This window comes from Xiphophorus hellerii, chromosome 10, assembly GCF_003331165.1.
Source record: "Xiphophorus hellerii strain 12219 chromosome 10, Xiphophorus_hellerii-4.1, whole genome shotgun sequence".
Lineage (NCBI taxonomy): Eukaryota > Metazoa > Chordata > Actinopteri > Cyprinodontiformes > Poeciliidae > Xiphophorus > Xiphophorus hellerii.
The window spans coordinates 24,400,390-24,427,346 of NC_045681.1; the positions used below are offsets into that span (position 1 = coordinate 24,400,390).

The window sequence follows — 26,957 nt, forward strand, 5'->3', positions numbered from 1 at the left end:
AAAGCACAACTGGACTAACTGAAACCGAGACAATTGTTTTTCTAATGAATTTTAACATTCATTGTTGACATTTGATAGACTTCTGAAAATGATACAACATTAAATGCAATGATGCAATGGCCTTGAGCAATTCCAATAATTTAGTTACTTTGTGAAATCAACAGGCACAAATTGATTGTTCTTTAAAGATTTTTCATAAGAATGAAGTTGTGTGTTGTTATTTAATCAATGTATCAATGGAGACGACATATACCACATTTTTCAAAAAGCTGGTTCCAAAACTACTTTCAAACCAAAACAACTACAAACAGCAGTACTGACATTTTCAAAAATTTGAAATAACTAACATTTAAATCACAAAAATGCCTATGCCTTTCTTCAAAGGCATAGGGGACATACAATTTTTAAATGTTTAAAAAATTTTTTTAATATTTAACGTATTTCATTTAGCGTATCCATGGAAACTCATTTTTATCACGCATTTTTCAAAAAATAACGGTCAAATTCTAAGCTTAACATTAATTCAACTAATTTGACCATAATTAACTAAAAACATATATTTCGTAAATCACTACATCACAGTTGAACATTCCTGACATTTACAGCGAATTTCAGTCAAGAAAAAGGCTCATTAGATAAGAAGGATTTATGCTAGCAAAGTATGCTAATTATCTTTTTTTCTGTACAGCAGTCGGAATTTCTTTAAAAACACACACAAACACAAAATAAACTAAACAATTCACTAATATCTTAGTAATAACTTGCTTTCGTTTATCAAAAATAGTAGAAGAACGACATTAACCTTCAGGGTGGTCACCCTGCTGGTGCTTGTTCTGACCAGGATCCATCCTTCGCAGGTTTTCCAACCACAGGCTTCGTCAGCAAGTGCGTTTTCAGCAAGTGCTTCTTCAGCGAGTTTTGCAAAGCAGACTTTCTCAACAAGTTCAAACCTTCCGGGGCTGTTAAGGCTCTTTCAGGCGTCTCCTTCAAAAGTCCAGTCGCAAAGGGGAAGAATTCCGACGGTCACGGCGATTTATAGGGTTGCCAACTTTAACGTCGTTTCCATAACTATCATTGACGAACGCACGCGCTGGTTCGTGAGAGATATAATTCAAGTATCGAGTTCTCGCGTTTATCACTCCTTATGCTGCCACCTACTGGCCAACCAGTTTGAGTCCACAATGAAATCTTTAAAGCTCACAATAATGGTGCGATATTATAGTTCTGCTTTCATTCTTAACTATGTCAGTTTCGGTCCTTCAAATGGGAAAACTTCTCTCTGCCGTGAAGCCTAGATTGACAATATGTATATGTATACTATATAAATTGACGAATGGAATAAAAGTTCTTCTGATGTAGGAAATGCATCTGATATAACAATATTTATTGATATGAATGCTTACCATACAGTACATTATCACACTTGCACTGTTATTGTGATGTATTGTGTAACAGTGCACATTTAAGCTACTTTTAACTGCTTTCTGACAATGCAGCCTCTGCTGGTTTTTGACTGTTCACCATTTTAATGATATACGTGTTCGTGTTGGTGTATACCTTATGTGGTACATAAAATTTGTAGTGCCCAATTTTTTTTAGTTGTTCTTTTGTTGTACAGTGTGCAACAAATACAAAACATTATGTAAAGATTGTTATTGTTATTGGATCCAGATGCATTCAAGTGTCCATGTTGAATGAAATACAGTTCATATTCAAATGAAGTTAAGTATATTCTATATTTTTTTATAAGTCAGTCTTTTAATAGTTTATGGCTGGCACTTGATGCACACATGTTCATGTTGCTACATACATGTGCCATAAAAAATATTGACATGACCTGTAGTGTGTTCTATGGTTTTGTTGTTTTATAGCACATTATATTGTATTGTGACATTGTTCTTTATGACATTGCAAATATATAAATGGATTTTATTTCTACAAATCTGCTGAAAATAAATACCTGTTATTCACAGTACTTGGACTAAAATTTCTTTTATGAAATTTTTCGGTTTATGGTAAAATATTCTTATATTAAAAAATGTAAACTTTAATTTACAGTAAAACTGACATTATGTTGTGAAACAAGTTTACAGTAGACCAGCTTTACTATAAAATACAATTACAGTAAAGCAGTTATAACTGTACAGCACACTCACAGTAAAAATTAACTGTGAAATATCATAACAGTAAGGGCAGTGTAGAATGGTAATTACAGTAACTTGCTGGCAACAGTGTTGCCAGTAAGTTACTGTAAAATTACAATAAAATGCCTAACAGTTTATATATATATATACTGTATATACAGTATCTATCTATCTATCTATCTATCTATCTATCTATCTATCTATCTATCTATCTATCTATCTATCTATCTATCTATCTATCTAATCTGTCAGACATATAGATAGATAGATAGATAGATAGATAGATAGATAGATAGATAGATAGATAGATAGATAGATAGATAGATAGATAGATAGATAGATAGATAGATAGATAGATCAGAAAGGTTTAATAGGAAACAGGAATTCTAAGGTACAGAGTAGAATAAGTTCACTGAAAGACAGGAGGTACAATACATAACATGACTTGTGAAGCAAACTTATTAACACTGTAAAATGTAAGAAAGAAAACAAATGTGAAGGTTAGTAAGGTAGTAAAGAGGAGGACTGTACATTCTATGACTTTGTATTTTGTGTTTTTATGATGTAAAGCACATTGAATTGCCTTGTTGATGAAATGTGCTGTACAGATAAACTTGAACTTGAGAAGAGAACAGAAAAGAAGAATACTGTGGGAAGCTGATCAATACTAACAATTAGATATGTTCTCAATGTAGAAGTTATGTTATGACATAACATATGTTAAGTTATGTCATATTATCTTAGTCTTCTACAATGGGAATTTAATGCAGGAGAAAGATTGATCAATCTAGTGTTGATTTATGTTTTCTGACCTGTATTGGCAAAGTAACTATTCTATCAGTCATTAGGCAAGAGGTAGGTTTTACCACAGGCAGATCATTAGCCTGATACAGGGTCAGCATGAGACGATCATGCACTTTCATACTCACTTCTCAGGTGGGTTCGAACCAACTGACTCTGGACTGTTGCTCCATATAATACCTGGTCAACAGACTGAGATATCACAATATGATGAAACAGGGTGAGCAGATACTGCAGCAATTTAAAGGTGTTCAACAGAAAAGCCTCCTCGTTAAGTAGTGATTTGTACAATAACAATTTTAAACATTGTCAGACGTTGCTCCTGTCATGAAACGGTGGTGTGAGGTGATGAGGCAGACACAGCAGACCCAGGTAAAGTGAGAAATGACAGTTTTAATGATAAATAAAGTCCAAAATAGTCCAAAAACACAGGCAGCATGACTGAGCGGAAGCCAGGGCTCAACATCGGTAGCAACTGGTATAACAAATGGACAACACAAAGGACTGAGCCCACATTAGACGAGGACCCGACAAAGACACAGACACACAGGTGGCACTAAATACACAGGAGGGTAATCAGGGAATGAGAAACACCTGGGAGTAATCAAAGGGAGGACAGGACAACACGAAGACTCAGGGACACAGAAAACTCAAAATAAATACACAGAACATGACAGCTCCTGTTCAGAGCTGATTATATTGGAAGGCTTGTTTATGACCCTTTCACCTTTAAATTTGTTTTAAAAAATGTGTGGGTTGAGCCCGCACTCAGTTTCTTTGTCACATCCTCTTTGTCAATGGCAAAGAGCTTCTCCTGCTATTGACAACTGTATATTGGATATTAAGAAGAGACAATACAGAATATCTTCCTTCAACAAACAGGGATCGCACTAAATTTATGATGAGTTACTTAGACTGCAATGTGTCCTATAGACAAAAGCCCAGATGACTCTGGTATATGCTACTAATCTACAAAATTCCTGTCAAATTTTGACTATGATGTCACTCAGTTCACAGATAACAACCGGTACTTTGTATCCAAAAACTAGAGAAAGAAAAGCTCTCCTATGGCCTTAGCCTCCAACAAGCATACTGAAGCTTACAATGAAGATCACAGCTCAGTATTAAAACATCTCTCTGTAACTGAATTTTGGACCTGGCAGAAAGACAACCAACAATACATGCCAGCAGGAAGAATTTATGCTCCATCAAACTGGCCTCGAGCCCCCCTTAAGTGTGTTCAGTCCTTTGTTCATGACTCTGCTGATACATGACTAGACTGCAATATTTAGTTCAAATAAGTTCATATTGGGGGGTCGGTTTGTGGTACTGCAGCAGCCCTGTATTTGGACCAGGGTTCCTGACTGAGACATTTTCTTCTCTCTTTCTCTCTGTACCCATATTCTTTTGGATCTGCAGCAAATAAAGGCCACTAATGCCAGAATAAAAGTTAATTAGGATAATTTAAGATTCAACAATGAGAATGAAATAATTAAAGGGGCAGTAATAGTTATTTTCTGGACATAGTCCCATTTTATAGCACAATGCTATGATACTTGCAGTTGTTATGAAAATACTGCATATGTCAAGCATAATCTGACTTTGCAATTTGACATTTTGAAATTGGCCTCTGTCTCTTTAAGAAGCTTCTGCTCTATTAAACTCCTTCAGAACGTCATCCAAATAATGTATCTCATTATACCATTAACAACAGTTCTTTGGAGTGTGGGACTGTGAAGTAGTTGGTTTGATTGTTAGCCAGGTGCTGCTGCTAGTCTGGAGGAGCTGAAAGGGGGCGGTGTCTCTTCTGTGAGGTGGAAACTCTGCTTGAGACTGCAGTTCCAAGGAGGAGCTTTGTGAAAACAGGCAGTGCTTTGTATAATTAATTATTTGGGCATCCCTGAATGGTTGCCACAGAAGATTCGTGGAATTCACAAACATGTATGAAAGAATTTAAGCAACATTCCAGATATTTTTTTGATGAGGAAATAACATTGTAACACAATACAAAAGTTAAAAATAAAGTTGACTTAACATAAACTATCCTCTTCCCCTTTAACACAGCTAAGTTAGACATTAGCTGTGGGAATGACAACCTGTTTTAATATCAATAAAGCTAAACCCTTCAGGAAAATATTGTACATGCTGTCGAGTACACCAGTGGCTGTCCTGAAGAGAGGGTAACTGTCACTGGAGTTTATACCTGCTTTAAAATCTTTTATGGGAAGAAAAGCCCTACTGCATTCTGATGAGTCCATTTACTGAAACTACACTGTGGCTTACAGGCTAGCTGGGAGTCAGCAGTCTCTTCCTTATGAACCACTTTCAAAAAGCAATAATATTTTCTCAGAGTAATAAAAAGAAAATCAGAACAAGACTATGTTGGTATAATTTTAATTTAATTTCCATGAACTTAAGCTGATTTTAAACACAGCATGCAACCTGTTCCTGAAATAACATGACCTGTGCTGCTATCTGTTTGTTTTACTATCTATTTAGCAAGATAGAGTTTGCCTTTGTTATCTCTGTATTGCCACAGTAGCCGGGGTAAGCGAGTCCTTTCTCAAGCCTGGCCCAAATGATGAACTCCAGTAACCCAAAGAGATCACGCGAGAGCTGCAGGTGACGTCAACATTTGGCCCTGCCTTATAATCACCTTATCTCTGAAAGTTACACACCTCTCTGTGGTGATTGGATAAATCCTCACACCTCCGCTGCGTGATTGGTCAAGTCAGACGTCATGTAGAATAGTTCATTGTTGACGTCAACGTGTGAAAACACCGGTCTCGTGGAGTCGTTTGTACTTGTGCATCATTTAATTTTAAGATCGTAAATGAGAAATAAAAGATAATAAAATGCTTGGCATTAAACCGGTGCTTTTTATGTGAAGTCTTTGATGGTTTAACATCAGTTTTTCCCGAGTCACTTGACCAAATCTAGAATAATTATTTGAACAATTATTCAAAAAGTAGAAAGTCGGTTTGTTCAGCCAAAACTTTGCTTACTGAGTAGTAAAATGTTCGGGCAGTAGGAGCAAAGCGACTCGGGACGAGTAAGAGGAGTCTGAACTGGAGTAACCCCCCTGCTAACATCTTTTTTCCTGTTACGTCGGAGGCCAACGAATTACTCCATCACTGGCTGGACCTAGAAGCTCTGCCTCTCCTCTCATTGGACTGTACCGTCAAGCGGCTGTCAGCCCATGTGGCGTGGCCAGGCATAATACAGCACATTTATATTCATCAGAGAAAAAAAAGGGAAAGAAGCACGGAGGCTGAACATTGAGGAGATTAGCCGGTTACCGACGAGACCTAGCTGAACTGCCTTCCGAACGAATTCAGCACCGGGACACGAAGAAGAGTCTGAGACAGGTGAGCTCTCTGCTTTTCCACAGGGCTTAAGCTCTAATTCTCTCATGTTGCTGCGTCACTTTAAAAAAAAAAAAGTAAAAAAAACTTGGAATGTAAGTATAATTGATAAACATAAAATTTAGCTTAGAATTTGAAAAGCTTGACTAACGGTTGATGCTTATTTTTCTTATAACTGTGCTCTTCTAACCACAAGAGAGAATGTGTTGGGCATCACTGCAGTGACTTTCCAGTTTTAAATACCTCCTTCTAAACGTTCCAGTCCCTTGTGACCAACCGATCTGCTGCTTCAGTATCAGGTCTGGCTGATCAGGTTCCTGGAAGAAGTGACTGCACTGTTAAAGATTCCCTATATCCTCTTAATATGGATGGCACACTGGCTTTCTAGGCACTAAGCCTAGCACTTTAATTATTGGGTCAAAATAATATTTGTCTATGCTTGTTGGACCTTTTCATTAATTAAAAATAAGTTAATGTTTTTTATTGCTTTTGCTCTGCAAGTGGTGATAATTTATCTCATGAGGAGTTTGGAATATAGATGATATGATGGGTCTGTTGGTTCAGTTTATTCATATAGTGCTAATTCACAATAAAGGAATAGATCCTAATTACACTACATACTTTAAACACAACTGATTCAAGAAAGCCTTTTTCTATTAAACAGCTTTATATTTTTTTGCTCTAAATATTTTTGTTATATCAGTCATAATGAAGAGAATGCTGTTTATCATGGCACTCTGTGCGTGTGTGCGGGGTGGGGGTGGGGGCTCTTCCAGGGGGACGTCGGGGACAGAGCCATCACTTATTTGGCTGCTCCGTGAGAAACAAAGTGGGGCTAGGAAATGCTGAGAGCTGTTTCTGTTGAATTCAGTTATAAGGGATGCACCGATATGAAAACTTGGGCCGATATTATAGCCAATTTTAATGCTGTTGTTATGGCCAATAACTGATATTTACTAATATCATATGTCATAAAAAATCTTTTAATAGTCTTCTAATTTCGAAAAAAAAATCATTTCACATTTGCAGTTTTTCCATTAAATAAAAAATACAATTAAGATGATAAGTAAGTCTGCTCACACAATACATCATTAAAAATCTTAGTGACTATAGATGTAGACACATGAGTTGTATTCATATTTCAGCCACAACATCAGTGCTCATCGTCAACCATCAGAGGAGGCGTCAGCGTCTTACACTTAGAAGCGATCTTAGAGTTCTCTTCCTTGGACTTTCCCAGGACTCCGAATCGCATCAAAGTTTTGCTTTTGAACGTCAACATCCATACGTTTTACTGAATTGTCTTGGAATAAAGTGGACTGAAGTGAATGCATTTTAACATCGAACCTGTTTGCTTTGTACGATTCTTGAAATGATTGTTGTTGGGGAATTGGTGATATTTGTGTGAATTGAACTGATGTTGCATTCAGTTCAGTGACATTTTATAAATGACCAAACAAAACATTTTATTGGATGCTGTACTAGTAACTGACTAGTAAATGAATCATAATTCACTCACAGTGTTGAGCAGCATTTAGCGCATGACAGACGTGATATTCCTGATCAGTAGCTTCACTGTGAGATGACTGCAGAGATTGTGGAGACGCTGATCAGGAATTTGAGTAAGCTGGTTTCCTGTTATTATTCAGCAGTTTCTCCTTATCGGATATAGAGGAGGATGATATACAGGTAGCTTTAAAAAATGAAATATTATGAAAAAGTTCAGTAATTTCAACATTATATAATTGTCTGAGATTCTGAGTTTTGGGTTTTTTATTTTCTGTAAGCCATAATTATCAAAACGAAAAGAAATAAAGTATATTTCACTTTAGGTGGAGGGTGTTGCTTCCTTAATTAATGACTAAATTATTGAGCTTCATCGTATTTAAATTTTTTCTGAAGAACCTGTCATTGCCTGGGGAGCAGTCACAGAGTTCAGCATGGATATTGTGTTGTTGTTTTCATCAAGCTGCTGACTCGTCTTCTCGTGTTGTGGCATGCTCTGGAGCTAAGCAGCACCGCCTCGGTTTAGACTGTGTTCAGGAACTGAGCTTTATGTACAGAGGATAGCTGCTGTTTCCTCTAAGTGTGAGTGGTGGTGGTGGTGTGTGGTATGGGTTTGTTCGATATGGCACAGGATCTGTTAACAAATTGTCTAAGAGCCCATCTCTCTTTCTATTCATTAAAGTGTTAAGGTGTAATGGCTAAAATGGATTTGTGAATGTTTCTCAGCAGATCGTCCAACCACTGCATTCTGCTCTGACACTACTAGTGTTACAGATTTCTTCTGTTTTTGCCGTTTAGTCCCAATCAAATGTTTCTGATCATCAAAAAAGTTTAAAATCAGACAAAGACAACTTTATAAGATACAAACAGCAAACAAGGGGTTCATTTATTAAGAGAAACAAGCTGTCCAAACCAACCCGTCCCTCTGGGTAACAGTAATTGCCCCATAAACCTAATAACCAGTTGTGCCACCCTTAGCAGCAACAACTGACATCAACAGTTTCTGATAACTACAGAGTCTTTAGCGTCATCTCTGAGGAATCTTGGTCTGCTCTCCTTTACAGAAATGTTTTCATGCAGTCACATTGGAGGGTTTTACAGAATGAACAGTGTGTCTAAAGTCATACCACAGTATCTGAATTGGATTTAAGTCCAGACTTTGATGAGGCCACTCCAAAAGTTTGTTTTTTGTGCTCCTTGTTATATTTTTTCGATGCCTTGCTACTGCGTTGTGGGACATTTTCTTGCCCCTGCAGAACCACAGTGGGATTGGGCTTTAGGTTCTGTACTCATGGTTGGACATTCTCCTGCAGGATTTTCTAAAAGAGAGCAACATTCATGATTTCATCAATTACAGCTTTTTGTATTTCTTCAACATGTGCTTATCAGAATTTTAGCTTTGTTTGATGCAAGCACATTTTTTACAACACTGTACTGATGTGTGCTATTCAAAATCTTCAGACCAGGGAGGAAATTCCATCTACTGTCTGTTCATGCTGATGGATAACACCCTGACTCTAGGTAGTATGTAAAAAGGCAACTAGAATAAATGGAAGCAGGAGAAACAAAACAAATCATGGGACTACATGGCTGTTCATCAATACTTTAGGTCCATTAACCTTAAAAAGTACAATCTGCCCATAAATCTTGTCAGGTTTACTCTGTCAGGCCCTACTGGTGGCAAAAGCAAAAAGGCTCATATAGCAAAAAGAACTAGTCTGAGCACAAAGCCCTGTGGTACTTCACAGAGAACCCTGGAGTATATGAAGATGATTTATCGTTCACATGAACAAACTGGAATCTGTGGGAGAGGATTTAAACCAGTCTAGTGCTGATTTATCTTGATTCCTACATGTTCAAGCCGTTCTAAGAGAATAGAACGACTAAGAGAGTACAACAGGTACTTAGTCCCTGTAGCTGTTATACTCTATAACCATTATTACTGTCTGATTTGCTTGATAATTATTCATTCTGACTGATGCTCTGTTGTTATCCTAATTTATTTTTAATTTTAGAACTTTTTTTTTATTAACAGACATACTGCTTTAAACGTCTTATTCTCCAGGCTTGTCTTGTTGAGGGAATACTTTCGATTATACGTATGCTGCTAGCAAGTGATTCTACTGCATGGAGATAACTGATGAGTAGCCATGTTGACTCAACAGAACCAACTCTTCCCTTCCCTCTCAGATTATTGGATTAATGGTTTCTAGAGGTTCTAAAAGTAGAAGGGGAGGCAGAGCACGTGGAATAAGCTCCCAGATTAACATCCAGAAGCAAACACCCTGTCCAGAATGAAAAGGTTTTTTTTGAATGAGTTTACTGTCACTTTATTCTACTGTTCTTTTCTGTGTTTACAGTAATCCAGGATGGATGAGATCGTCATAGCAGGAATATCAGGCCGCTTGCCAGAGTCTGACAACCTAGAGGAGTTTTGGGAAAACCTCATCAATGGTGTGGACATGGTGACAGAGGATGACCGGCGGTGGACCCCAGGTCAGACATGCAATTTGGAATCACTGGGTTTGAATTATGGTGTAGTAAATTATATCTGTACGGCGCCATGGTCAGTCAATAATATTTTACTTGTTTTTGTCACATTCTCATTTACACATACATATTGGTTTTATTAGTAATTCAATTCAATTCGATTCAATTCAATTATGTGTTAAACCTAAACATACACAGATGAAAAGATGTGAAAGGAAATCAGCTGCAGATGGATTTCATTCTGCAGTGCTTCTTCAGTTGTATTTTCTGACCATTTCATTGATGCATTATAAGTATTTTAAAATTGCTGAAGGATCAGCTTCTCCACCAGGTTCATTTATGTGATCTAAATCAGACCTTTATTATGAAAGTCTGTGCTTTGCTGGACCATTTCCCTCTGCAGGTAACCACATCTTCACATCCATCCAGTAGATTTAAAATCATTTGGACTCTGCATGACTTGCAGCTTTGCTTGACTACAGTGATGTCACTTTAGACACTGTAGATCGTATAATGACTTAATATGAGCTACAGCAACATTTAACTTCCTTCTGGGATTAATGAAGCGTTTTGGATTTGAATTGAAATAAATAAGTCGTGTCATACTGAACCATCAAAGCACTTTAAACTAAAGCCAGATTCACTCAGCTGCACTCACGTTCACACACATATCGCTGGTGTTTGGTGTCAGGTGCCTTGTCCAGGGGTATATTAATGGGAAGAAGCCATATTAGTCTTGTGTAATTAATTTTGGAGAATAGGAGGATAAAGAACACAGTGCACATTGTCTAAATATTTGCATTAGTATTTCATTGACAACATCTATTTTTTATGCTTGCCACATTTAAAATATGTGCTAGTAAATAGCTTATTTGGATTTAAAATTGTTTCAGCATTGTCATCAAACGCAGTACGGACTCAATTGAACTGTAGTCTTTCTGCTTTTCCGAAGGTTTGTATGGTCTACCCAGAAGGAACGGCAAACTGAAGGACATTAGTCATTTTGATGCAGCTTTCTTCGGAGTTCACCCCAAACAGGCCAACACCATGGACCCCCAGCTCCGTCTCATGTTGGAGGTCACCTACGAGGCTATCATGGATGGAGGTGGATAAACACCGTGAACTACTAACAGCATCCAAATTGTAAAGCCTACCTGAGTTGCCATTGTTCAAAAACCTGTTGCCAACAGGTCTGAATCCGAGCAGCATGCGCGGCAGCAGGACGGGGGTCTATGTTGGAGTTAGCGGCTCTGAAGCCGGTGAGGCTTTCAGCAGAGACCCAGAGGAGCTGCTGGGCTACAGCATGACAGGCTGCCAGCGCGCCATGTTGGCCAACAGACTCTCCTACTTCTTCGACTTCAAAGGTATGTGTGCACAGTTAGTGGCCAACACTATGCATACAGTCGCATTCAATAAATGAGAATATTACTGAAGACTTACTTTGTTTATTTCAATTACTCCATCTCTGAGTTTAACACATTATATAGATCAATTCCACTCTATCTGATGTTTTCAAGTTTTTGTTTCTGTTAATTATAATTTTCTGAAATTCATTTTTGAGTTCATGAAAACACAACATTCAAGATTGGAATATTCCATCGGACCGATTAGGAATAGGTGGTTAGTGAAAAGTACATCTAACACCTGGCTGCTTAAAGTATATCTACAAAAAGTACTTTTTATCGGACAAACTGGCCTCAGCTGGATGGATATTCATGGATATCTGGAAAAATTACTGTTTTCCAGGAAAAAAAGTAATTTAATAATAATTGCAATGACAGTTGCCTGTGAAAATCTTGTGTGGCCAAACTGCAATATCCCAAAGAAGCATCTGATATAGTTTATGTGTTCTTCAGCCATGATAAAATCTGAATACCTTACTACACAGTCCAGCAACAGTTCTGATCATTGTAGACTTCTAAGTCTTCATCAGCTACTCTTCCAGTCCACAGGGGTTCAGAACACCATGAAGTACTGCTTTATTTTAGATAAATGTTTGCTGGATCTTTTCTTGTTTTAACACAACAGAATAACATTAAAACACTTATATATGCCGACTAACACAACCACAGGTTTGATGCAGTGGCTTGCCTTTCACTTCTATGTGTGTGTTTTACTCATGTACATTTCAAAAGAGACAGATGACATGAAAATAATACCGTTTTTACGCAACCTTTCTTCTTCCTGGTACTGTTTTAGAAATGATCCTATTCAGTTCCACATTCCTTTGGATCAGACTATGCTATGTTTGACAACTGCACAGTATTTTGTGTTGTAATTTTCCCCTTACTGTAAGTATTTTATGGAGACCCTAAAGGGAAATTGAAAGAAAAAATGAAAAGATAAACTTTCTGGTTCACATGTGGTGCCACCACAGACCAACTTGTGCGCATGAGATAGCATCTTTTTTCTTCAATGTCCCTTTAGGGTCTCTGTAGTATATTATTCTTAATTTCTTAATTTAGTTTTTAATATATTCTTATTCTTTTATGAATAAATGAATATACAAGAGTTGATGTCCTGTTACTTTGCTGCGGCTACACCTGAATTTCCCCTCTGAGGGACAATAAAGGATATTTATTTCTATGGTAAATGGCAAATGGCCTGTACTTGCATATTGCTTTATCAGGTCTGGAGAACCCAATAGTGCTTCACACTGCATTCAGCCATTCATTCATTCACACACTGATGGTGGAAAGCTATGTATATTCAATCCTATTCTATTTAGTTTTTGCATCCCCCCTTTTGTTGATTCACTTTTATGTCATTGCCTCCAGGTCCCAGCGTTACCATAGATACAGCCTGCTCCTCCAGCCTGCTGGCTCTGGAAAACGCCTTTCATGCGATTCGGCAGGGCCACATCGATGCTGCCCTGGTGGGAGGAGTCAACTTGCTGCTTAAGCCAAATACATCAGTCCAGTTCATGAAACTGGGGATGCTGAGTCCTGAGGGGACCTGCAAGTCTTTCGATGCATCAGGTAGACAAATTTGGCCCAAAAAATATTTTTAAAATGTTAGTCATAGTTAAGTTGAGTCATTCTTACAAATTCAAGTGAATAGCATATGACTGTACTCATTGTCTTTTCATTATTTTTTTATAAATTAGGAAATGGATACTGCCGTTCTGAAGCAGCAGTAGCGGTGCTGCTGACCAAGCGATCTGCAACAAACAGAGTCTACGCAACTGTAATCAATGCTGGCAACAATACAGATGGATACAAAGAACAAGGTCAGTAGACCCACCAAAAGTCTGTAAATTTAGAAGATTTGGCCTCTCTGAAATATTATATACTGGATAAAATGCATTGATGTAAGAATAAAGGCAAATTATTAGAGCTTCATGATTTAAATGCTTTTAGTAAGTGGACTGAATTCATCTAGTCACTCAAAGCACAGAGGCTTCTCAAATCTTAGAGCCATCAGTCTATTGCAGGACAGCATAGAGACACACAGGACAAACAACCATACACACACTATGGCACAAACCACTATTTTTATGTTCTGTGCCAGTTTGTGTGCTGTATTGGACTGTTAATTAGCTTAAAGGAATTAAAAGTTCCTTAGAGTGTTAATTTATGTTGTATTCACTTTATTTGCCAGGTTTCCTTTTTGGTTTTCTAATAGGCCTCTTGTTGCCTCAGGTGTAACGTTTCCTTCGGGTGACATGCAGCAGACTTTGGTTCGTTCTCTCTATAACGAGGCCAATGTGTCCCCTGAACAAGTGGAGTACATCGAAGCCCACGGCACTGGAACAAAGGTTAATACACAGCTTGTGGTGTCATAAACACACCATTCATCTTCTTAATCTGTTTAGATGTTGCATCACCACACACTGTTCTTTTCTCATCTGTCTAGAATATGTCACAAGGATTATCTTGTCTCTGCTGTCTGCTTGCAGGTCGGAGACCCACAGGAGGTGAATGGGATCGTCAGTGTTTTCTGTCAGGCAAAGCGAGAGCCCCTGCTGATTGGCTCCACCAAATCCAACATGGGCCATCCAGAACCTGCTTCAGGTCTGGCTGCCCTGGCAAAGGTGAGCAAATCAGAAAGCCTCTTACCATCAGGCTTGAGACTGATATGGGAAACCTCTGATCAGTGTCAGAGAAACCAAACAGAGGTTTCTCAAAATTTTTTGTTTGACTTCCTGTTTGTGTGCTGATGGATAAATAAGAAGCTTGGGCTAGAAACTCTAAAGTGTTGTCGTCTCCTCTGCAGTCACAGATGTTTTCATCTTTTCCTCAGGTGGTTCTGTCTCTGGAGCGAGGCGTTTGGGCTCCCAACCTGCACTTTACTCACCCTAATCCTGACATTCCTGCCCTTACTGACGGTCGGGTCCAAGTCATTGACCGGCCCATTCCCGTTCGGGGGGGCATTGTAGGGATCAACTCTTTCGGATTCGGGGGCTCCAATGTTCACGTCATTCTTCGCCCAGCTAGCAAACCAACAAACTCACCCATGCCACGGACGGTTCCCAGAATTCTTCCGGTGTGCGGCCGTACTGAGGCTGCAGTGAACGCGGTCATCCAGAAGGGGAAGGAACACAGCAGCGATGAAAACTTCTTATCTTTGCTAAGCAGAGTGTCAGACATCCCGGCTGCCAGCATGCCCTACAGGGGCTACGTTGTTCTTGGGTCTCAGAACGACATAAAGGAGGTTCAGTTGTCGCAAACTTCAGCCAGACCACTGTGGTACATCTGTTCTGGTGAGTCATCATCCACGTTCATTTAGTTATGCAATCAGACAAGTGTCAACATGTAATCCCAACATTCCTGCACTAGCTAAAGCCAGTGTCGCTGTGTTCGAGGCATTGAAGAACTAATGTACCTCATCATAATCAGCAACCTTCCTGTGCATAAAACGTTCCTGCAGTTCAGAACTTCATCTGTAAAAAAACTACAGAAATGCAAAGGATGTGTACATCTAGTGAAAACAAAGGGAAAAAAAATCAAACCTTTGCCTTAATGTACACTTTGAGTTCCAGCAATTCAAGCGAAAACTTAATAAGTTAAGTTGGAGACTGGTCCAACTTTATTATTACTGCAAAGCAGTCAGCAACCATTGATAAACAAACTCAACACAAACTTTCCAGCATACAACAATGTGTCTGTTTGTGTTGTGTGTGTGGGTGTGTGCACAAACCTGTTTAGTAAGCCTTTGTAAAATGACTGTGCATGCACATGTTGTAGAAAGGTGCTGTTCCAGTAGAAACATCTACTGAATTATGTAATGATGTGGAATCTGGAAGGAAGCCAGCTGTGATTGGTTAGTTCTCAAGGAATGTTGAAGATACAATGGCTCTAAAAGGATACACACCCTGGTAAAATTCCAGGTTTTTGTGATGTACACAGGTGAGACCTTTACACCTCTACTTTTATTATTATTTTATTAAGCTTTATTTCACCAGGATAATCTCATTGATATTAAAGAGGATCCTGAGCAAGACTAGCAGCAGCACACAGATTACAGAACATTCACACCAGAAACAGAAAAAGTTAACACTTTTTCCAATAAGGATGTTGAAGAAGCTTTTGATTCATTTTTAAGAGTAGTTCTTCTTGGGTTTATGCTTGATTAACCTGAAATATAGGTCAGGTGTTCTTGTAGAATCCTCCTGATATGTGTCCAAGCCAAAGTGATACATCCTCCACAGTGAAGGCAGTCACAAACAGTCGAACAAATGGAGTTAGTGCCATTATAAAAACTGAATATTTCTCCAAACTTACTGAAAAGACAAGACTGAAACCAGTTGTGATTGGTTAGTTCTCAAGGAATGTTGAAGGTGGGGGGGGGCAGGGTGCTGAGAGCAACACTGGAGATTTTCCATCAGGTTGTGTCCTACAAGAGACTACAATTTTCCGTAATCTCCATATCTAGACTAAGAAGCAGTTCTGTAAAAAAAAAAAGTCTTTTCTTCTAAAGAAAACTCAAAACTCTCCCAAAGAACTTTTAAAGGCAGAGTGAGCCTTTAAAATATTACCAAGTCAAAATAAGAGATGATGACAGACTGCTTCCAAAGACTGAATCCTGAAACAGAATCAAAACACTGGGTCCGTATTTTTTTTAAATGTGTTTTCCTCTTGAATTGTACAGGATACCACAAACTTTACAGTAAAACTTTAGAGTAAAATGTTGGGAAATGATTTGTAATGGCTGACTTGTTTGCATCACAAAAGCCTGAATCAGTTCCCCTCCAAAACAGTTGGTGGCAGCAGTGATATATATTTACACAGCATATCAATTAATCAAGTTTATGTATACAGCAGTTTTCAGCACAATGCAGATCAAAATGCTTAACATTATGAAACATCATAATATATCATATAGCCACCAGTTGTGAAACCAGCTACAGACATTACATTTTGTCGAGTTCTATCAATAAAATCATCAATACGCATCAAATCTATTGGTTAATGTTCCAGTTAATATGGGTCAAACCAGGTGGGTTTTTAGCCTTTATATAAAGGAACTCAATGTTTATGAAGATTGCTGTATATTTATTCGCTTCAAAAGATATTTTCTGTCTTTAGCAAATTATTTGGAGAATACAGATGTTGTGCTCTGAAGTGACTGTGGTGCCAATCAGTTGTTGCCCAAGTAAACAATGGTCCCAACCTTGACCCCCAAGAAAATATAGTGGTTTTGCCTCTATCAATACAACACTGCTCATAACTAACTGATTAGTCCATGATGGTGCAGAAAGCTCGGTGTGATTCAGCACAAGGAGAAAGGGGAAAAGACTTGTAGTTTATTTGAACTCCCCAGACACACACAAGGTGTTTTTGCTTATTGTACTTGCTGGATTCAGACTAGCATCTGTTGACAGGTATGGGAACCCAGTGGGCAGGTATGGGCCGCAGTCTCATGCAGCTGGCGGACTTCAGAGAGTCCATTCTGCGTTCTGACGTTGCCCTGAAGGACACTGGCCTGGTTGTGTCTCGGCTCCTCAGTGAAGCTGATGATGCCACTTTTGAGGACACTGTCAACGCCTTCGTTGGTCTCGCTGCCATACAGGTACGCAGCCTTTCTCCTCCTTCAGTGTGCGAACTGCGAGCAGCAGCTTTTAAATGTGTTGTGTTTGTGCATGGTGTTTACAGATAGCCCTCATCGATGTGCTCAGGAAGATGGGTCTTCAGCCTGATGGCATCATAGGTCACTCTGTGGGAGAACTGGCCTGCGGATACGCTGATGGTTCCTTCAGCCACAGCGAGGCCATTCTGGCCGCCTACTGGCGAGGTCACTGCATCAAAGTGGCCGACTTACCTCCAGGAGGCATGGCTGCAGTTGGTAAGGAACCTAGCTATAAGCTCTTTCTATTGTCTATGTTTCCACTGAGATTCCACAACAGCCAATACAATGACGGCAGAAGCACAAATTACTGAGATTTAAACCTGGTAGAAACAATCTGGATTCATTTGAAAGCTTACTGAGGTCGAAACTAACTACAAAAAGATTCTTACTCATTTTAAAGAGCATGACAGAATCAGAACCAGCTTTGTTTGCCAAGTTTGTGAATACAAACAAGGAACTGAACTCTGATTTCACTTTGCTTTTAATGTACACACATTTAATAGAGAGGCTATGTTGTGATGACTTCCTGTAGGAATTGTTTCAGAAAGAGCAGGAGCTTTTAAAGAGACAGTGGCTCCACCACCCAACCCCAGATAAGTGGAAGACAGTAGATGGATGGAATGGATGGATGGGATTTGTGTCTATAGGGACGAGTGTTGACGAATCCCATACACTTGGGTGTTAATATTCTGTTTTAATTTTCAATGTTTGACCTCTGCTGGGCTTCTGGTTCCATGAAACAAATAGGATTATTGGTTTAAAATTAAAATGCTAAACTAAAGAAAAAACATTACACTCATCAAAACCCATCAGAACAATAAGGACTTCCAGCACCACCGGGAACATCAGATAGCTGGATCCTTCTTAATAAACCGGTCAGCTTCAAGATCAGCTGCAGCCAGTCAGAGTTCAGTTTTAGTTCTGCAGGAGGCAGTTTCACACGACGGAGAGCTGTTTGTCCCAGAGACAATTTACATAACAGAACCTTACCTAACTCCCTCTGGATGCTACCCAGTTCCTGAACCCCATTGGAAACATTAAACATATATAACACTGCCATATTCTGATTATATTTCAGAACATGGTAGTGATGTGACCTAATTTGTCCAAGATCTTAATTTTTGGGTTGAATCTCCTTGATGTTTCAAAATGATGTATTCTGTTTGAAGTTTTAATAAAGACTGTAAATAACATTATTTCAGTCGGCACTATTGAATATAGATTTTGTTCTCCATACGGCAGTAAAACAAGATCTCAGTATATGTTGTCATGCTGGTCAGATTTTGCGTTCTGTCTTAGTTAGCAACATTTAACAGTTGAGTAAAGCTCCTGTTCTTTCCAGGGCTGACCTGGGAGGAGAGCATCGCTCAGTGTCCTCAGGGAGTCGTTCCTGCCTGCCACAACGCTGAGGATTCTGTTACCATCTCAGGCCCTCAGGTTAGGCTTTTTTTTTCACACAGTTCTAATGCTGATTTTCTAATGAACCGGCGGAGGACTGGTTCATTTCCACCAGCCTTCAGAGCAGACAGACCCTCGCTCAAACCTCTGAGACGTTCCTGCGCTCAGACTGTCTGAAGGTCTGACCTCCGGCTGCACATGCGGCTCCAGGACCATTTTGCAAGCGCTGATGGGAGAAAGTTCAGACAGGCTGAAACCAGCGTTGTGCAAGTTTACAAAAACTGGTTCTCAGCTCACAGATTAAAACTGAGTCATGTATCAGTCGAACTTTATATATAAAGAGCTTTTCAAATAGAAGAGTGTAACAGTATTGTATGGAGAAGGACAGGCATGAAACTACTGGAGAAGCACCATGTTCACATCCTGTTAATTTTCATTCATATTTTTATTCATGAATTTAACGTAATAAAAAGGGCAATGACAACGATTTCAGTTCAGAATCATAACCTAACCCTGTTCCACATGCTACTTCCTGCTGTTTGATCACTGAGTTTCTTCCACATCGATATGTATAATAGCTACATAAAGAAGATGCTAATATAGCAGCCTGTGGATGTTTTTCTTAACTAATGGTGTGTGTGTTTTTCTGCAGGAAGCAGTCCGTGCGTTTGTGTCCCAACTAAAAGAGGAAGGAGTGTTTGCAAAGGAAGTTCGCAGTGCCGGCGTGGCTTTCCACTCCCACTACATGGCCTCCATCGCTCCTAACCTGCTGGCTGCTCTGAAGAAGGTACGCAGTCTTGCTGGAAGTCAGCAGAATCCAACATATAAGTTGACTTAGAGCAACTGCACAACACATTTCCTGTTATTTTAAGGCACCTTAAAATAAGGTGCCTTATCTCTGTTATCTTAAAATAACAGAGATGAGAGAAGCGATGAGATTACTGTCTAGCCGTCTTCGGGTTATGCTGTTCAGTTTCCAGGGTTCTTTTCTCTGCAGTAGAAAAATCTTTTTTTCTTCTTCTACTGACTTGACTGTAGTACGAGTAGCGTATGTGTTTTACAACACCATTGAGGATCTACCATTGTAACCAATAAGAAAATTCAACTGAGTTACCCGTTCGACCCATGGTTGGCAGCACTGTGATGATTTTAAGCAAAATATTGCAGAACTAAACAAATTTACATGAAACTGTCACCATTTGCACAACAACATAGAGACTAATTTAGACAGTTTGCCTGCAAAACAAGTTGATTTTTGGTTAGTTGTCCTTTAAGGTACAGATTGTTGCTTTGCTCCTTTGGACAGAGGTAGGCAGTTGAATCAGAATGAGCAATTGAAGCACTAATTACAGTTTTAACTGAATATGATGCATCCTTTAATGATGTGAATCTGAATAGAATAATTTTAAACCTTAAATCAGATTATAATCACAATGCTAACTTTCATCTTTGAATGCATGTTTGAAGAGTTATTGTCTTGAGAGATGAAAGATTTGGGAGAATGTTTTCCTGGTTCGGTGTGAAAATCAGGTCTCCTTGTTGATAAAGTTATCTGAGCGTTTCTTCACACACATCTGGTCTGATTCCATCTGCTGACTGCTCTGGTGTTCCTGCCAGGGCAGTTTGGGCCGGTCCTGGCTGCTTATTGTTTCTGCCAATAAGCAGCCAGAGACGTCTTCCGTCCTTGTAGACTTTCTCCTTTTCTGACTGATTTCTGCAGCAGAACCCAGTGGTTCTAGAACGGTCCAATGGTGTGTGGCATCGTCCCCAAGGCCGACTCAAAGGACCTGTGCCAATATTCCTCCATCTCAAAAGACGAAGGTGGGGTGTTGGGCTCTGGCCAACCGGTGACCTAGATCAGAGGACAATCGGACCTGTGTTGTTGGCCACAGTGAGACTGAATGTGTCCAGTGAGATGTAACTGGACCCGGTTTTCTTTCTGAACTCTGGTCTTCTCTGTTTCGGAGTAAGAACTGGAAACTAGAGAAGAAATAGGACTCCCTTTCACACTAAGTCTTTGAAACTTTGAAAAACCTCTAAGAGCTCCTGGGGTTTAATCAGTTGAATTGAGTTGAATTGCTGAATATTTGTCTATAATTGTGTCCAAATCCCAAGTGACATTTGTCAATAGACATAGTTTTAGCTTTTGTTTTCTATCTCTCTGTGTCTGTTAGTTGTTACTTAAGTTTACATTCAGTAAATGTGTAGAAATACGTTTATTTCATAAAGAAATGTTTCTTTTTTAATTCCAGCTTATGATGATTGTTTCCTAATCTTTACCTGACTTTTACATTATTTCTTATTCAATAAGAAATTTTTGAATGCAAAATAAATCCTTTTCTGCTGGTTTGCATTGGTAGATGTATGAGAATGTAATTTTTTACAGTAGGATAAGTTAAAATGGCACTAATATGCTAGCATATATATTTTCTGATTATATCCCCATAAGATACTGTACCTTAAACAACTCTCCCCTATGTCAGGTTTGTTCATTGACTGGTTTTCAGTCTGTGTGTTTCACATCAATATCTGCTGCTGTTTGTGATGTTAAAGGTAATCAAGGAGCCACGGCAGCGCTCCCCTCGGTGGATCAGCACCAGCATTCCTCAGTCTGAGTGGGGCTCTCCTCTGGCTATGCTCAGCTCAGCTGAGTACCACGTCAACAACCTGCTGAGCCCCGTGCTGTTCCAGGAGGCCCTCAGTCTGGTGCCTGACAACGCTGTGGTGGTGGAGATCGCACCTCATGCTCTGCTGCAGGTACTTTCATCTGACGTAAAATACTGTATTCAATTCTTATAGCTTCATGCTGTTTGTCTATATTAGATTGTCGTTCAAAAGGGGATTAGACTGCTGATGCTTTTTACTTGATGGGGTCATGAACATGTTTGTGGCCTGCTAATGGTTCCTAACTAATGGTAGATAAAGTGTAAAATAATAAATAATACAGTGTCTTTTTAAAAGAGGTCACTGCTTCCTGCAGAACTTTACTATAAAAAGCGTTGCTATGGCATCCTTACATTTTACATAAGTTTTAATCAAATCCAGATGGTTTCTGAGACCTTTTAAAAGAAGAGTAATTATATCTTTAAATTAGGTGTTGAATAAATAGATTTTCTTAAAGGGGTGGTACTATGTAGAGCTTTAAATGTGTTATAATGTTATTCCCTCATCAAAAACATATATCTTCCTGTCCACTAATGTATTTCATACAATCCATAATATGACATCCTTGGTCTGTGTCCCAAATAGATAATCTATTACTCATACTTCATAATCAAATAAGATTATTCAGACACCCATCTGAACAGTAAACACCAAGAAAACCATACTGTGTGTGCATGCCTGTGTGTCAGAGTGGCAATAGATAAACTGACCAGAGCCCCATACCTGTCCTGTCAGCTCTTACCCAACTGGCTGAATTTATCTAAAACACTGCATCACACCTGATTTTCACGTGTTTCTGTCCCCTTAAACTCGCACTTCAGAAGTAAATATATCCTTTGCACCGATATCCAGACCCTGCTTCTCCTGAATGACAAATTTTCTTCCTCAACAATGGTCAAGATAATGCCTACAAACGCTGTTATCAAAGACATTAGATTTTAGTTTCAGAGGCATAGAAAATAGGAAAATAACACACCTTCCCACACATTTAGCACTGGAGCATTTACTAATTGATCTCTGCAAAAACCAGCAGCTGTGGAGTGGCACAAAAGATAAAAACTGGGAGTAGTCATGGAGCATTCATTTCAGTATATTGATATTTTTATAATAAAAAAATAAACAGTAAGAGAAAATGATATAATGTAGCAGAACACCGGGATTTCCACATAACTGAACCCACTATACATGCTCAATACAAAACAGGAAAAATACGTCAATACCTCAAAAAATCTTTAGTTTCTCTCATTTTGATCCACATAATGAGCACCTTTCAAAACACCAGTATACATGGCATGTGTTGTTCTCTAAATTGATTGATCTTGGATTAGTACAGGTATAAATTATAACTAAACCAATGTTTTCCTCTTAGGCCATCCTTAAGCGCAGCCTGAAGCAAACATGTTCCATCCTTCCTTTAATGAAGAGAGGCCATGCTAACAACCTGGAGTTCTTCCTCTCAAACATTGGCAAAATCTACATGAATGGGTGAGTGAGCGCCTCAAACATGTTGTGTTTTTTTACTGTTAGTATGACTTCTGGATTTGAGCTTATTCTCTGCCTCCTAATTTTTTCTCTCACACCATGGATTGTTTTGGTCTGAACTGTTTTAATTGCACTTGTTTAGGATCAACTTGGATGCTAACAGCCTGTACCCAGTGGTGAGCTGTCCTGTCCCAGTTGGCACTCCAATGATCTCTCCCTTAGTGCAGTGGGACCATTCCCAGGTTTGGGATATCCCCAAAGTAGAACATTTTTCCCACAGCTCAGGAGGATCTAAATCAGCTGCCGTCTATAATATCGGTAAAAATGCAGTTTTCGACTTCATTGCTTGTGTGCTCATTCAGATTTCTTATGACTTTTTTTTCACCATTGTCTCTCTTATTGAAACAGAGATAAACTCTGAGTCATCAGACAACTATCTCATTGAACATTGCATCGATGGACGCTTTCTCTACCCAGCAACGGGTTACCTTGTGCTGGCCTGGCGCACTTTGGTCAGGAGTCGTGGAATCGTAATGGAATCCACTCCAATCAGCTTTGAGGATGTGAAGATCCACAGAGCTACCATCCTGCCAAAGACTGGTGAGAGACCAACAGGGCTCAGCATGGATTCCAGTCATGGATTAATGACCCAGTTATCCATGTTAAGCTGTTTCACTGTGTCTCAGGGTTGTGACAGTACTACAAGTTCCAATTCAATGCCATTTCCTCTTTTCAATTCTGCACCATTTTCAGTAGTGGGGAACCATATAACAAGTAAATAAACATTAGGAGACTGTAGTCAGTAACAGTATAAGAGCTTTTTTATGGTCTTAATTAGCATAAGACCAATAAGTAGTGGATAACCCAGTTAATAATAATATATTTAGCTTTTAAGCTAAGTAAACATAACTTCAAAGCGTCCCCTTCCTATATAGACAAAACAACACTGCAACTGTTGATCCTTGATGGAAGTATGTAATTTAGTTGAACATGTTGAACAACAGGCGTTTTAGTGGAAACAAGGATCTGGTTCATTCCAGTGTATCCAGCAACAGCCACATTTCCTTTCTGTGTGTTCTGATGATTCAGGATCCTACTTTCTCTGGTGACGACTTGCAGTCAACAGGGTAGGTAGAATACAGAGTCCAGACTATTTTCACTTTTGCCGACTTCACTTTGAGTTTTTAAAATAGACTTCAAGCACAGATCTCTTAAGTTTAAGTAGTTTAACAAGCTGACCTTGCATCAATTCATTCCCACATTGATGCTGCTAAGTACATAGCATTAGCTTCAAGTGTTTTACTGTTGCAGAAAGCAGCTTTATTTACCTTTTGGGTTGCCTCAAAAAATGTGTGATCTTTAAGAAGCTTCACTAATTTTGTAAACCATGCTTTTAATTTTATGTTTTCAAACAATGAGATCACAAACTTACCAGGAATTTTCAAACTTCTAGGTACAGGTGCTGTAAAACGAGAGGGCCTAAGTGTTTGTGGACCAAATTCAGAAAATAACTCAGTTTATATTTTGATTCAAATGGATACTTAAAAAAATAGATATTTTGTTTGTATCAGTTGTGTCAAAAATGTCGGCTATTTTGATAAGCCTATCATCTTCAAACTTCTGTTCATTGCAGGCTCTGTTCAGCTGGAGGTGCACCTCATGCCAGCCACCAACAAGTTTGAGGTTTCAGAGAATGGAAACCTGGTTGTCAGTGGTTAGAGCTCTTTGCCTCCTTGTTACGTTTCATATTTTCAGCAAACACACACAATCAAGATATTTTACTTCTGCAGTTTACATGTCATTTCATTTCAGGTAAAGTAAACATCCTTGAGGATGCAGACCTTCAATCGTTCCATATTCAAATAAATCAGAAAACCGACAAAAGGAATGATTCCAATATGAAACTTAAGTCAAATGACGTCTATAAAGAACTGCGACTGCGTGGCTACGACTATGGAAAGACTTTCCAAGGCATCTTGGAGTCCAGCAGTGAAGGTAAAAAAAAGTATGCATGCATTCTATAGGATTTAAAAATTATTTTTTTGTAATACACTGACTGATACTTTAAGAATAAAACCGTAGTGCTGGAAATAAATTAAAATTTGCCTTAAAGAAATTTGACTTCTCTTTGAGTTTTTAAAATAGACTTCAAGCACAAAACTCTTAAGTTTAAACTACTTAGCCACGCCTTTTCTCCAAGGGCGTGGCTTTAACTGGTTCTTCCCCATTTTTTGGAGTCGCCTCACGGATGGTACAAGCAAGCCAAAGCCAGATAGTGCACACAAGTGTTTTGATTGGCAGCAAACTGCATTTGTTGATTGGTTCATGGATTCCTCCTCTTATAAGGACATCTCAACCAATCCATGACAAGACCACAGTCGCAGGTGAGATGGTGTGCCATATCAATTGTGGCAGATCCATCCATACAATAAACCTGCACTGGTACCAAATTATATCCAGTTTGGACTGTTCCGTCTTTGTGCCCAACTTTCTTGTCTTTTATCAGTGCTTCCTAACCCTTTGGTACACCTTATTTAAATAAGTTGGTCATGAGCAGATTTCTGCAGAACCCTAGTGGGATTTATGAGGAGATAATGGACTCATTTGAATCAGGATTGCTGGAGCAAGATCACGTACAAGACAATCTGGACATTGGACGCTGGGCACGAGGGTTTGGCTCCACAATTTTTTACCCATGGACAGACGATTAGAGAAACACTTGTGACTCCCTTAGACAAGTTCATTCTGCAAAAGCTAATAAGCTTTACAGTAGAAAATAACATTTTCCGCCGCGTACCTCACCATATCGTATTTGATCTGTTTGTTTCCAGGAGACAGTGGAAAGCTGCAGTGGACAGGAAACTGGGTGACCTTTTTGGACACCATGCTGCAGATGATGGTGGTCGGGCTACCAGGTCGCAGTTTGCGCCTGCCGACCAGAATCCGCTCTGTACGCATCGATCCTGCTGTCCACCTGGACAAAGTGTGCGAGTATGCTGATGAACTGCAAGGTGAGTTTAACTGCTATGTTCAAACTTGACCCTTTTAGGTCTTAACTACGGGTGGTGATATGGACTTAACATTGTATCACAATATGTTGTGGTACTATTCTGAAGAACATTTCTTTTCTGTTTTTTAGGTAATTTGTTTTACATGTTTTTAGGCTGTGACTGCATGGTTCAGAAATCCCATTTGTAGTCTGGACACCTGACACATAAAAACTGTGATTTGTATCACTAAACTGCACACAGTAACTGGAATTGGTAATCTTTTCAAATTGATATTATCATTGAGCACACAATGGAAAATTTAGTAGCAATAACAGTCCTGATAAGATGAATAGTTTTAGGAGGTATTAAACATAATTAATTGGAATATATTGAGACAACAATAAATCAAAATTCTTATCATAAAAAAATAAATGTTTAGCCCTGGCCTTCATATTAGAGGTGAACCAATAAATCACCTGTAATCGAGGTGAATTATTGGTTTACTGGTGATACTTACATGTGACACACATCAGGTTCTACAATTATTCACTACCTGCCTCCCTTGTTGATGGATGTATTCATTTAAACCAGTGACACGCTCTTAATCATGAGAATGTATCGTTACATTTATCTTTTTCTAAGTTCTTAACTCCTCTAGAAAGTTGATGAATCTGACCAGTCAGTCGACCAGCAGATTTTCTGGTTCTCTCCAGACAGAAGTTCAGCTGTGCGTTTGTGTCTTGAAGCCTGAGCTCGTCATTGACCGTTTCATTGCTGTAGCTGTTGACGTCCACGTGAGCCGCTGCCTGGACAGTATTGCTGCCGGCGGAGTCCAGATCTCCGGTCTGCACGCCACTGTGGCCCCCCGGAGACAGCAGCAGCAGAGCCCCCCCACCCTGGAGGAGTTTGTGTTTGTCCCGCATGTGATGACAGAATGCCTGGCAACCAATCAGAGCCTGACGGAGCAGCTGAACCTCTGCAAAGGTAGAGATTGTATAATATTTGACTGTTTGTGTGATGGTGTAGCTGATGGCTTTGTCAGATTATGA

At 39.1% G+C, this 26,957-nt stretch overlaps 1 protein-coding gene across 3 annotated transcripts in view; it reads left to right on the top strand.

Annotated features, from left to right (window-relative positions):
- The first annotated feature begins 5,779 nt into the window (after positions 1-5,779).
- fasn (fatty acid synthase) overlaps positions 5,780-26,957 on the top strand; it is a 36,796-nt gene continuing 15,618 nt past the window's right edge. For 2 of the 3 annotated variants that reach the window (XM_032574716.1, XM_032574717.1), the window contains exons 1-21: positions 5,780-6,313; positions 10,177-10,312; positions 11,259-11,411; positions 11,497-11,670; positions 13,084-13,284; positions 13,413-13,535; positions 13,948-14,063; positions 14,205-14,339; positions 14,549-15,008; positions 17,130-17,317; positions 17,401-17,590; positions 18,717-18,811; positions 19,425-19,559; positions 21,326-21,529; positions 22,806-22,921; positions 23,061-23,236; positions 23,327-23,518; positions 24,552-24,632; positions 24,731-24,913; positions 25,750-25,929; positions 26,689-26,892. In XM_032574716.1, the coding sequence (XP_032430607.1) occupies positions 10,186-10,312; positions 11,259-11,411; positions 11,497-11,670; positions 13,084-13,284; positions 13,413-13,535; positions 13,948-14,063; positions 14,205-14,339; positions 14,549-15,008; positions 17,130-17,317; positions 17,401-17,590; positions 18,717-18,811; positions 19,425-19,559; positions 21,326-21,529; positions 22,806-22,921; positions 23,061-23,236; positions 23,327-23,518; positions 24,552-24,632; positions 24,731-24,913; positions 25,750-25,929; positions 26,689-26,892 (3,433 nt within the window). In that variant the 5' untranslated portion in view covers positions 5,780-6,313; positions 10,177-10,185. The remainder of the gene's footprint in view (positions 6,314-10,176; positions 10,313-11,258; positions 11,412-11,496; positions 11,671-13,083; positions 13,285-13,412; positions 13,536-13,947; positions 14,064-14,204; positions 14,340-14,548; positions 15,009-17,129; positions 17,318-17,400; positions 17,591-18,716; positions 18,812-19,424; positions 19,560-21,325; positions 21,530-22,805; positions 22,922-23,060; positions 23,237-23,326; positions 23,519-24,551; positions 24,633-24,730; positions 24,914-25,749; positions 25,930-26,688; positions 26,893-26,957) is intronic. The other variant, XM_032574715.1, reaches the window with a different exon arrangement.